This window comes from Diadema antillarum, unplaced genomic scaffold, assembly GCF_040938485.1.
Source record: "Diadema antillarum isolate AM-2024a unplaced genomic scaffold, OU_Dant_1.0 scf00000134, whole genome shotgun sequence".
Taxonomy (NCBI): domain Eukaryota; kingdom Metazoa; phylum Echinodermata; class Echinoidea; order Diadematoida; family Diadematidae; genus Diadema; species Diadema antillarum.
Genome location: NW_027271023.1, coordinates 1,965,644 through 1,978,800, shown reverse-complemented (window position 1 = coordinate 1,978,800; position 13,157 = coordinate 1,965,644). Strand labels below are relative to the sequence as shown.

Genomic DNA, 13,157 nt, shown 5'->3' with positions numbered 1-13,157 from the left:
GTCTCCTTAATGACTTTATGCTGTGATACCAAAAAAAAAAAAGCCGCCCACATTCAAGGAAAAAAAAAATATGAAGAAGGTCAAAATTCTATGTAGAAGTTTTGAAGCCCTCACCTAGTGCCATCACATAAAGCAAACGGAATCGAAATCGGGTTAGAAATGGCGAAGGAGTAGCATTTTGTAGGCAATGTGCAATATAGGTCAAAAATCAAGGTCAAAGGTCAAAGAAGTCAAAGGTCAAAATTCTGTGTAGAAGTTTTGAAGCCCTCAGCTAGTGCCATCACTTAAAGCAAACGGAATTGAAATCGGGTTACAAATGGCAAAGGAGTAGCATTTTGTAGCAAAATGTACAATATAGGTCAAAAATCAAGGTCAAAGGTCAAAGAAGTCAAAGGTCAAAATTCTGTGTAGAAGTTTTGAAGCCCTCACCTAGTGCCATCACATAAAGCAAACGGAATCAAAATCGGGTTAGAAATGGCGAAGGAGTAGCATTTTGTAGGCAATGTGCAATATAGGTCAAAAATCAAGGTCAAAGGTTAAAGAAGTCAAAGGTCAAAATTCTGTGTAGAAGTTTTGAAGCCCTCACCTAGTGCCATCACTTAAAGCAAACGGAATTGAAATCGGGTTACAAATGGCAAAGGAGTAGCATTTTGTAGCAAAATGTACAATATAGGTCAAAAATCAAGGTCAAAGGTCAAAGAAGTCAAAGGTCAAAATTCTGTGTAGAAGTTTTGAAGCCCTCACCTAGTGCCATCATATAAAGCAAACGGAATCAAAATCGGGTTAGAAATGGCGAAGGAGTAGCATTTTGAAGCAAAATGTACAATATAGGTCAAAGGTCAAGGTCAAAGGTCACAATTGAAATTCTGTATAGAAGTTTCAAAGCTCCCATGTAGTGCTATCATATAAAGCAAACAGAATCAAAATTGGGTTAGAAATGACGAAGGAGTAGCATTTTGAACGTTTTGATCACACACGGACGCACACACGGACGGACACACGGACGGACGGACGGACGGACGGACACACGGACACACGGACACACGGACACACACACGTACGGAGCCCGTTTCATAGTAAAAACCAGACATGAGTGCATTGCAACTGGCTTTATAATGGAATGAAAATCTTACGCCATCATGCCGCAGCGTTCACCATCTGTTTTATAGTTGTTCGGCTCGCCAGCGTGCCAGTCCGTGTATGTCTGTGGCGTCTTACTATCCGGGTCACCTCCCGTCACCCAGGAATTCTCGGACTTGATGTCATTCACACCCAGCCAGAAGATGTCGGGATCTTAAATGAAAAGGTGCAGGAAAGAGAACGAGAAAGGGAAAGACAGAGACAGGCATACAAGCAGAGAGTAGATAAATAATTACCATGAATCTGACGGTATTCATGTTCTGTCTTCGTGCTTTAATCGTCAGTGCATTGCTTTTCTCCTAATACACTAAATAGATTTATTAGGAGACTTACAGGAAATTGGTGTTTACGCCGCCCCCCCCCCCCCCCAAAAAATGATTATATTTTGTTGATGTATTCAAGTACTTGTAAGATTATTTTGTAATATGCACGTCGGCGTGGTGAAGTGTCATGTAATGATGTCATTTGAAGCTCTGCATGTGCTTAGTTACTTCGTCTCAGCTGTCAGTAACCCGAGGCAAGTTCGTTCTCGCCCCTATGTTTTTGCCGACCTAGTTTAAGTAGTCATGTCACACTGCCATCTCCCGGCTAAACAACCACGCCGATTGCAACAGAAATCTGTCGAGCATGTGCCAACTGGTATAGAGTCGACGTGCTCACTGCCACGGTCCCCTGGACGAGAACCACGTCTTTGTCTCATCAATCTTTCCAAGCTTATTGCTCGGATTCTCACAGATGTCCGTCTTTAATCAACTGATGACGTCAAGTCCGAATAGACTGGATAATAGTACATCAAATATCATGCATCCCCGTTAGATATGAAAACGCTTGCTAATGACTACCGGTTAGCTAGTCCAAATGTTGCCCAACAGAGCTTTGTGGTACGAGTGATGCATGGAAAGCGGATTCACAGTATTCAAATGTGTCTTAAAGAGCAGTTCCTTAAAACGAACGAACAGGGGCCCGTTTCATAAAACTTGTCATAAGTGACAACTGCCACATTTCTATGACAAATTTTCTCTCAGCCAATCAGACAACTTGTCACTGATGACAAGTTTTATGAAACGGGCCCAGGATCGATCAGTAAGACCTTCATGGAGAACCATGAGAGAGGAAAAAAGAGAAAACGTGTAGTCCATCAGATGTAAGGCCAATTTGACAACTAATGTTGTTTAACAAGATCTCTGCCTCGACTTACAGAAAGGGTCGTAGAAAGCATTCAGCAGTTCTTTCATCGTGTCTCGGTCGTCATCATTCAGCATGGTGGCCATCGTGCCATCGTACTTCTTGCAGTGGTCCTGAGCTTCTGCGAAGGTCATGGACTCTCGGTGAGCCGTGTAGCGGCCGAGCTGCATGTCGCCAGAGTTGTTCTCGTCCTCACAGACCACCTGGTACCGCGACTCGCAGTCTGCATCGTTCCACTGCCAGTTCCACGAGTACCTTTCGGGGAAGACGGGCAGTGAGAAACCACGTGAATAAGGGAATAGGTTATGTTGTGATGTCTCCTCTCCATCACTCTCTTTTTTTGTCGTTTTCTCTCTCCATCTCCATCTCTCTTGAGATCACCCAGTGAGAATGCTAAAATGAAAACAATCGTCTTTCAGAAAACAAAAATAAGTCGACTCACTTTTTTTTTCATTGCGTGAACTGATTAATAGCCTTAGATTCAGCGTGGGTCATGACACTATTAGAAATCGTATGACGTCAAATGGGTCGTAGTACTTATCGTTACCCTTCCCTTTCTTGTCACGAATCCATCTCGTACAAACACAACAATGACGCACCCTTGTACGAGCATTCGCCTCTAGTGTTTCAAACTAACTCACACGCATATGCACGGACAAACATAAACACAGCTCTACCTCAAAACCTCATCACAGGCCAGAAAATTTCAGCGTGCATGATGAAATAATTAATGATTAATGATTACTATTTAAACGCGCGTACGGTCAATAACTTACAACATGGCAACACAATCTTCGCCGTCAGCTCCGAAATTGTCGGGCTGTCCGTCCGCCCAGTTGGTGTAGCTGATTGGTGTTTCTCCCGTCCCGTTTCCAAAGACCCACTGATCTTGGTTAGTGATGCTGTTCGCTCCAAAGAAATAATACTCTCTGCCGGCTGTAACGTCCAAAAACGAACAAAACAACAGCACGAAAAGACGATATATGTTATCAGAACATGGAAAAGATTTATATATCTTACTAAAAAACACCAAGGGCCCTCAATCACCTGTCAAACTTGATGGCTCTGGATCAACTCCGCCGCTTGTTTATAACTTTGTAAAGGCTAACCTGACAAAGACTTCGAAGAGGACTATCAGTTGCTGCTTTCCTATGGTTTCAATCTCATTGTCCGGACTGACCAACGTTGAATTACAACCTATGGTCATTCTATGTCCCGAGAAATAATTATTATTATCTTTGCTAGCACGGCCATATTTAACTAAACGCACCCTGCATTTCAATGTGACTCCTGTTGTATACGTTGTATCCCATTTCTGCTCAGCGCATCATTGACAAGATACTTACAAAGTTTGAGAGTAAGTCTTCAGTTTCAAGAACATGAAGATTTTCCCCTAACCTTCTTCAAGCTTGCTGACGATGTGTTTCATCTCTTCGTCACTGTGCACTGAGGCCAGCGAGGAGTCCAGGTCTTCACACGCCCTGGAAGCGGTGTACCAATCCGTCTGGTCCTGCTGAACCAGGTAGCAGTGCGAGCCGTAGCGAGACCAGTCCGTTGGGCAACGAATACCAGGGGCTAGTAAGGTATAAAAATAATGATAACAACAGCAAAACAATAATAAACAGAGCATCTGCCATGATAACCGGGGATAATGCATGTATATGATGCATACAACCTTTCTTTCAATCCCATAATAAATTTCCAAGCTTTCACTACATAATTATGTTTCTGCCCATAACACGTATAAGACATAAGTCTGGACTTCTAGGTTGATCATATTCCTTGAGCACTGAACATATTCCCTAAGAACTGGTAACAAGTGGTTGGAGGACAATATCGCATAACCGATTAAAATCAGGCATTAGGCGTTTTCACATCAGCCCGATAAAAATCCAAGCTCGAGTTATTTTCCAATTTCCCAAGTCAGAAAATAGCGCGCTATTTCGAAACATCGAGCTGATGTGAAAACGACTATTGATTACGTCCTCTCATAAATAACTTTTCCTGCATTTCAGTTTGCTCTAATACACACTGTGGCTGGAACTGGGTCTTGAGAATGGGAAGTTACAAGGAACAGACATGGAATTTTAGTGAAGGCTGTAATGAACGTATATAATAATATTCTTGGTCACATTTTCTACTCTACGTGGAAAAGTTGAAGGTGTATTAAACAAATTTTAATTTCAAATTTTAAGCAAAACCGAGAGAGAGGGAGAGAGAGAGAGAGAGAGAGAGAGCAAGAAGAAGACAAAGAAATGTACAAAAACTAACCAGTGAAACTGAATTTTCGACAAGCTAAACGAATATCATCAAATCAAGATAACGGAAAAACATTAAAAAAATAAGAGGAGGGATTCATTGCCATAAATACATACCAGGAACGTACAATCCATCCAAACAGATGAATGGGATTAATCAGATGACTCAACCACACAAAAAAGATGTTATTTTCTCACTTTACCCCTTCAATGTCAATGGTTAATGCAGTTGTAGAACGGATACTAGTGCCGAATTAAACACTGTATCCTATAGTGTCTTCCGTTCTGATTTAGTATGCCTTCTGTTTTTTGCCTCATGTATAGTACTTTTTGCCTCATGCGTAGTCCTCTTTGTTTACCTAGCGTTGTTGGTTCCATGGTTGTGAACGGTTTGTCGCCTGGATAAGGGAAGAAAATAGGAGAAGAACATGACAGCATCTCTTTAATCACTTTGGTTGCGAATGTAAGAGTTAACTGAGTACTATGATTACGGTAAGTGTTAATGTTGGGAGCTATCAGTCTTAACTGCAAGAACCTGTATCACCTAGTGAAGGCACATATCGAGAGCATGCAAGTTCATATGGCAGTAATATTGTTTTGTATACATTATGGGCGAAAGATGTTCGTTTAGACATATTCAAGGCGCGACAAATGACAATATTTTGAGGCATCATTTGTCGGCAAGATGAGTTGACAGACAGATTAATGGCCATAAAAGAAGATGGAAAGGTAGACGTAAGCTGCAAGGATTGGTAAATATGATAGAATAAACTGTCACGTGGGCATAAAGGTAGAGATGAGTCAATTTACACAAACGGTGAGATAAAGCTATAAAGTAGATAGCTGGGTTTTTATCGATGTAGATTTTGATTCATCCATAGCGTGTAAATCAAATCTGTACCCGCCAGCTAGACAGAGCTGAAGAAGTGACTCGGACGAGTCACGAAACTGTTCTCTCCGTGATTTTCACAAGTAAGTCCAGTCAAACAGATTTAAACTACACGCTTTTTGATAGCTGGGTTGCTTTCTAATCGCGAGTCTTAGGTTCAACGTCCAGTGAAACCAGCAGAGATGAGGGATAGATATGCCATGTCCCTGTACAGGGGATCCGCCTTTTATACAACTACATTAGCAAATCGATGCTGTCCTTTGGCAATAGTTTGCCAAGAAGTCAAGTCACTCATCATAATATTAATATGTGTGGATGATGCATGGGTAAGTAATTATTGACCCTTTTTGACTGGATATTAACTGCTCTTACTTCGCTTCTTGCAGATGTGTGAGAAAGTCAAATCGCAGTCCTCGTCAGTCCACTTGCCGTCGATGCCTGACATCAAAGCACAGGCCTCGGTCCCGTGCACATTGTCTGGCTGACCTGAGGGAAACGGAGATGGCGCTCATAAGTATTTATAACAAAATTTTGTCCCCTTACCTACCTATATTGTTGAATATCCTAAACCAATACTAGCACTAACTATATCCGAGGATCAGAAATCCTACTCGAATCAAACTAAGACAAGAAAACGTATGTTGATATGTATTGATGTTCAGCTAGTTAGCTATTTAGATCTACACTGTTCTTAAAGGGGATGGTAAGTAACTGATCAGAGGGAATCAGAGGAAATGCTGGGGGATGATTGTTCCAATTCTTGTGGGATTCATTCAAGAGTACATTATATATCTATTGTTTTGTGAAAATTATTTGCTTCAGAATGGTCTCATATTCAAGTAATGTGCAGTTTAATGTTTCCAGGTTAGCATGCCCGTACAGTGACGGGGCATTAAACTGCACATTACTTGAATACGAGACTGTTCTGAAGCAAATAATTTTCACACAACAATAGATATATAATATACTCTTAAATGAATCTCACAAGAATTGGAGCCATCATCCCCCAGCATTCCCACTGATTCCCAATGATCAGTTACTAGCCATCCCCTTTAAATTTATTGAAGTTTTCGTTTGAACAGGGAAACAAGATGGAAGAAAGTGCAATACAGTGTAGTTGAAATTGAAGTTTTAAAGGCATCAATTGTTACTTTCATAACTCACAAAGACCTGCATGCATTTGGTTTGTCCATCACCATATATCACGTGTACTTGTTTTTTTTTTCGTTGAAAAGACAAGTGTATTACATCCCCCCTCCCTAGAACAGTAAGACATTCAACATACACATGGTGGACTGATAACAAAATTAATCATATTTCGATTTCACGTTTTCAAAATAGATAATGTGATAGTCATGGTCGCGGTGCTTAGGATGATTGTTATCTATAGTAATTATCCTGACTACGTCTTCATTGACAGAAGTATTTCAATCACTGGTATTTTTCTATCACTTCCATTGATATTGCTATATCTAATGTCAGTGTGATCTCGTCGTGGTCATCGCCATCATCATCATCATCACCCTCACCACCACCACCACCACCATCATCATCATCATCATCATCATCACAACAATCATTACCATCATTGTCTCAATCTGACTTTTTCATACAATTTCTATCATGTTTATTTACCCGGCCCCCAGTGAAGGTAGGCAAACGGACTTCCGTCCGTCCACTCCCACCCGGCCTCCTGCTGTATGTCCGTGGCCCCGATCCAGAACCCAAGCTGATTCAGATCTTGCACCATGCCTGTGTTTGAGATAGAAACAGAAGTACATGTAGCATATCTGGCCATCGAAAGTACTTTCTCTTGTACATCCTCTTCATGCATTCCAGAAGCTATTTATAGCCTATCTAGAAAAGTGATATACATACTTGTAAAAACATGGCTAGAACTCAAATAGGTTTTTAAAGTTTTCAGTTAATAAGTAGACGTCTTCACTGTGACTTCACTGTACAATATCCTTTAGTGAAATTTCCTGCCAAAGATGAAAGAAATCGTTACAAACTTCAAAACGCCACTATAGTGATAGTAGTAATAATAATGTCTTATTTATCCAGGGTAGCCTCTTCAGCGTTGCCACTGCTCTACCAGAGGGCCCTGCTATTATTATTACCCTAGCGTTGCCAGGTACCCATTCATACACCTGGGTCGAGAAGGACAGTGGGTAAAATCATTTTGTCCATTTTTATCCAATATTCCATAGCGCCCCCACTGTCATTAAAATGAAAACAAATAGCTAGATATTCAAACAAATTATTAGATAAACTAATGGTTCAATGAGATAAACCAAAGGTGCAGAGACAAGGTCATAAAACGGCAGGAGAGGCTGCGGCAGTCTGCGGCGGATTACCGAAGAGAAACGTGGACTCGGATTCCGACGTGATGCTGGTGAGTGAAGCGCTCTCAGCGGCACACTTCTCCTGTGCTTCCTCGAAGGTTTGTTGGGTGTTTGTGTCCACCTTGTAGCACCATTCCTCCGTCGGGCCCACCATCCAGTCGTCACCGGCACATAGTTCTATCAGGATAACATAGGCAGACCCAAGACATGGATTATAGACTGACTTTTCACTATTGTGGTGGATCAGCTTCAGAAAGTTTTTAACTCTACAGTGTGATCTTCACAACAACCTAGAGAACATACAAAAAAGGTTTGAGCATTATGCTGTCATATCATCGGTTTTAACAACTTATCAATAAACCATCTTTCACCAAATAAGTATGATTATGTCTAAACTTTTGTTTCTGCAGTCAAAGTAGTCCTTTCACTATCTTTCACCAAGGAGTATCCATAACCGTAAATTCCCTTCTCTTTTTGTTATTGCAAGTGAAGTGTAGCACCCAATTCTAAAGACTTAGGTATTACTATTTCCCCATTTAATAGTCCCCAACTATCAGTGGAGGGGGCTCACTTTCCAGTTCCCCCAAAGAGAGTCAGAAAACAAAGAGAACAAACAAGAAAAATCAGACCGAATCTAATCAACCGCCGCAAAGAGTGGAGACATATCCAACTTTTTGGAGTGAAAGGGGCAATGGGACGACCTCAAAGCTTCCCTTACCCTCAACCTCACACTCTGGAATGTCACAGTACTCTGCCACGATACCGGACGTTCCCTTGTAGTAACAGAAGGGAGCATATCTGAAGAAAGTCGGATTTCGGCAATAATTCTCTTCAAGACCTGTGCCATGGAAAGATTAAGAGATATGGTAAAACAAAATAAAACAAAGCACACATATATACACACATACAGAGCAATTCATCAATTAAACACTGAACAAAAATAGAAAGATAAGATTGTATAGATTGATTATGATCGACTGTATGTATGTGTATTCAGCAAAGGTACCCCAGCTCCTTCACACGGTATAGAATTAGAGGGATCGTATAGTTTTGGTTGAGACCTAAATTCAGGTTTTATAACATTTTTTGGTGAGATAATGAGAAACCTCTTCTGAAATATGAAAAAACATGTAATTCTATGAGGAATTCAACGTTTATTTGATGAAAATTGGTTTTGAAATGGCTGAGATATCCAAGAAAGAGCGGTTCTAATAGTGTGGGAGTCACACTATATTGCGATCGCTTTGTTTTACTTTGTTTTTGGATGTTTCAGTCATTCCAAACCCGATTTTCATCAAATAAACTTTGAATTCCTCTTAAAATGGTATGCTCTGTACTACATGTATGTCATAAGTGTTTTCTTGGTATCCCGCAAAAGTTAAAAGCCAAATTCTCATTTCCACCAATACTGTACCAATGTGTCCATCCCTTTAACCGTTGACCAACTTAATCGTTTGAATGTATCATGTTATCGTCTAATCGTGTTATCACTTATTGTGCAAATAGGGACTGTTCGCTCAGTTGACATGATCAAACATAGTTACTCGAATGTCTCCTTCTCGGTTACTGTTGTAATATGAGGATATATTTTGGGACGATTGGATAGTTTTCGGGGGGGGGGGGGGGCAAACATCTTCACAATGAAACAAGTTATACTGCGCAAACTTGAAGATTATTACTGTTGTTGTCACAGTTATTTCTCCATGAGAGATTAAAAGATGAATCCTTGTTTTTAATTAATTGTTCTTGTTGTTGTTATTGTTCTCTGTGATTCAAGCTTATCCATATACATAGTCTTGATAAAACATCGCAGCATTGAGATACACTGACAAAACGAGCGAATCGTTCCTCAACGGAAAATATTTCCCCTCGCTCTCTAAATACTTCTCCTGTGAAATGTTTTTCTCTTTGGGGGTAAATACTGAATTTATCATGAGCTGTGATGACTGTATGGATATATTTTGGTCATGAAACAGACGCTGCTTTTACCTGAATTAGGATATCTGTCCGGTGTGTAAAAAGTGTCCTTCCACTCCAAACAGACATGACCTGACGCAGTGGTACGGGCCGCACCCCGGTAAGAAGCCCCATCATCCAGAGCGTTGTAACAGCCAACGTCCTGGGCTAAATTGTCACGTACCAAAAAGACAAACACAAAACATTTTATCCCATTGCACCGTCAAATTCTTGTGACCACATGCACCTGGTAAATCTTGTAAAAATACATTATGGACATTTGCATAACAATAGAATACAATGTGTAGCAGCTTAGTCATTGTTTGTGGGAATTCTGAAATCAACAGTATTACTTTTGGCCCTGATAAACATTATTGCAGCGCATAATGCATACAGGGAACATTTCAATACAAAAGAAAACTAGGTATTGGGAAACAGCAATGTTTCACAAATCAAGTCAATAGCCGGGTTCACACGTACAAATTAGCGGGATGACGATCGCGATGCAAATCTCGAGATTTGTATCCCGCTAATTGATGTACGTGTGAACCCGGCTATTGAAGTGATGTTTAAGATCTCACACTCATCTATCATTACACCGAGAAGAGTTAATGTTGTGAAACAGAAAATGTATTCAAAGTGCAGGGAAAAATACTTTACCGAATGTAGAGCATATTAAATCTTTGACAATGTCAGATTGCATTATACGGAAGATTACATGAAAACATTTTACTTTCTGTCTGTTTGTTTTGTTTTCTTACGATTGCATTCTGGTACGCCGCAGTAGCCCCAGTCCGTCCTGTTATTTCGGGGATCGTGGAAATAGCACCACGGTGCGGCGGCATCGCTCGGGTTTCTGCAGTAGTTTTCCTCAAGACCTGTTGGTTATCGTTGGGCATGGAACATAGATTATGTAAACCACTGAGACATCAAAGAACAGCAACAATGTGTAGCTTCATCGACCTTGACTACAGAAAACTATACAGTATGTCCCCCAAAAAATTACAATCGGATTTTCGCATTGATAACACCCAATATAATTAAAGTGTCTAAATGCTACTTCAGGATCTTAAAATATGAAATCCTAGCTATATTTTGCAGAAAGCCCCATTCAATTTGGTTAAGCGGTCACAGAGAAATGTGGATTGTTGTAAAGCACGTCATGAGTCTGATTCGTCCAAGTTTAGCACTTAGATGATCTTGGAAGCGCAAATTAATGTGTGAACACAATAGACAGAACTTGGAGTGAAGAGATTCCTGACATGCTCTACAAAATTGTTCCTCATTTCTCTTTGACCATTAAAGCAAATCAAATGGGCTTTTCTGTAAGATGTGGGCACTGAGTTATAGCTTCATACCCTGAAATCGTATTTGGATTAATTCACTATTTTCAAAGTTATCGTTGCGGAGGGTATCATTGTAATTTTGGGGGGACAAACGGTAGATGAATCCGACTTCAGGGCATTGTAACTTATGGCGGCCGTTACTGGGAATCTTCCTACGAAGATCAAAAACACTGTCAATGGGTTATTCAATGAGCCAGGTGCGTTTCTTTGTCAGTGCATGAACTATCTTTTGTTAGGCATACCTGAAGTCCCTCAGTTAGAAATTACCATAAAAACAGTCCCCAAACCGAATTGGTCTACAATCAGCAGTATGAGCAGACATTTATTTTCTCAGAGAAAAGATAGCTCCGGTTTGTTAGGACGGACGTCCACTTGGGCGCGAAAATTTTTCTCTCTCCCGAAGGTGCGGAAACGCCCGGACATGTTTAGGACAGTGAGCGGACACGTTCAGGACCGTGCGCACAGGTTGCCGAAGGAGTGCGGAATACCAAATTTGCATTCCGGGTCTTGTCCGGGTCTTGTCCGCGCCCTAGTGGACGCCTGGTCTTATCCGAAAGAGTGAACGCAGCAAACTCTAACTTCTTAATTCCAAGTAAAGGGTTATTTAGGATATCTATGAATTCACGAAGTGAAAAAGAAATATCTTTGTAATTTCGACATCTCAGACCTCTTCAAGTGAAAAAGCATGGATCAGAAGTAGAAGTCAAGAATTTCAGGGGAAAAGAAAAACTATCGAATTGCAAAAACAAAACTCGGAGATGGACAAACGCAGATTCAAAAGCTAAACAAGGCGGGCGATGAATCTAGAATAACGTTGCATGGTTTTCTACAGCCCGCTAAAATGAATAACACACTGACCGTAAGTCATGTTGCGCTGATAGTAGTCGGTGTGGCCATCTGGTATGATGTCGCCGTCCTGGTCGTTGTACTGACTCAGTGAGCAGAGCGACTGGGTGCCGGAAGAGCCCGAGTAGTAGTTGAACGACTTGCAGAAGTGCGAGTGGTCGTGCAGGCACTCGTACGCGCACTGGCTGAGAGAGATGTCTTCGATGACCTCGGAGACGTCACGGATGGAGTGGAAGGTAGTCACGGCGAACTCTTTCTCGGGTACTTTATGAGAAGTTATGAAAAGTGGTTGCTCTTTCTCATTGCAGACGTTCGCATGAACAATAATAACAACAACAACAACAACAACAACAACAGCAACAACAACAACAACGGCAGCGACAACACCATAGATAACTCTCTTCCCATGGTGAAGGCATAAAAAGTAATACTTTGTCTGGTATGATTAGAATGGCATTAAAATAATGCTGCATGATATGACATATAATCATAATTGTGTCATGGCCGGCTAACACGCACTCTTTCTTCACGTCACGTATGGAATACACTCTAATGCACAAAGAAGGTCAATAGTAAAACGTTGTCTCCACTTGTTTGAAATGATATAAACAAATAACATATACATACATTTTTTTTTCTTATTTGCCAAGAATATAATTAGAAACGACCTACATTATCTGAAGTGTTATGACTTATTTTTCTGTTCGGGAAAGATACTTTTGACATATTCGCAGGTAAGTAACGAGTGTTAAGACTCACCTGGATAGAACTCGTCAATGAAATCAACCCAGTCTAAGCAACTCCGACCAATAGTTACGTAGTTGGCCTCTCCACGATAGGTCGAACCCCGACCAACGTAACATCCAACGTCATCTGCAACGAGATTGATCGCAACAATTGAAAGCAAGGGCTTCAATGTCAATGACAACTTAAACATCAGAAGTGATTTTCCTGTGATGTATTGGACACTGTTGGATGTGGGCTTCAGATTCTTAACCCTTGGTGCACTTTAAGTGCCAACGGGCATAGAGAAGCCCATCGGGTCACTTTGGCCCGAATTCAAGAAGGTGGTACAATTGAAACCATGGTTTAAACCGAGGACAAATTGTATGGAGCGCCAAGTGTCGTATGGCCTATTTCGTTACGAAATCAGTCATCTCGTCGACGAAATGACCATTTTGTAACGAAATGA

The 13,157-nt window shown here is 40.9% G+C and overlaps 1 protein-coding gene across 1 annotated transcript in view; it reads right to left on the bottom strand.

The window, feature by feature from the left end:
* LOC139720830 (macrophage mannose receptor 1-like) overlaps positions 1-11,987 on the bottom strand; it is a 30,366-nt gene extending 18,379 nt beyond the window's left edge. Inside the window, exons 1-12 of the mRNA XM_071632166.1 lie at positions 11,978-11,987; positions 10,535-10,651; positions 9,807-9,941; positions 8,536-8,655; positions 7,830-7,994; positions 7,108-7,224; positions 5,845-5,958; positions 4,943-4,981; positions 3,724-3,900; positions 3,102-3,261; positions 2,339-2,580; positions 1,134-1,293 (exon numbers count right to left, since the gene is read on the bottom strand). Of these exons, the coding sequence (XP_071488267.1) occupies positions 1,134-1,293; positions 2,339-2,580; positions 3,102-3,261; positions 3,724-3,900; positions 4,943-4,981; positions 5,845-5,958; positions 7,108-7,224; positions 7,830-7,994; positions 8,536-8,655; positions 9,807-9,941; positions 10,535-10,651; positions 11,978-11,987 (1,556 nt within the window). The remainder of the gene's footprint in view (positions 1-1,133; positions 1,294-2,338; positions 2,581-3,101; positions 3,262-3,723; positions 3,901-4,942; positions 4,982-5,844; positions 5,959-7,107; positions 7,225-7,829; positions 7,995-8,535; positions 8,656-9,806; positions 9,942-10,534; positions 10,652-11,977) is intronic.
* Positions 11,988-13,157: the final 1,170 nt, after the last annotated feature.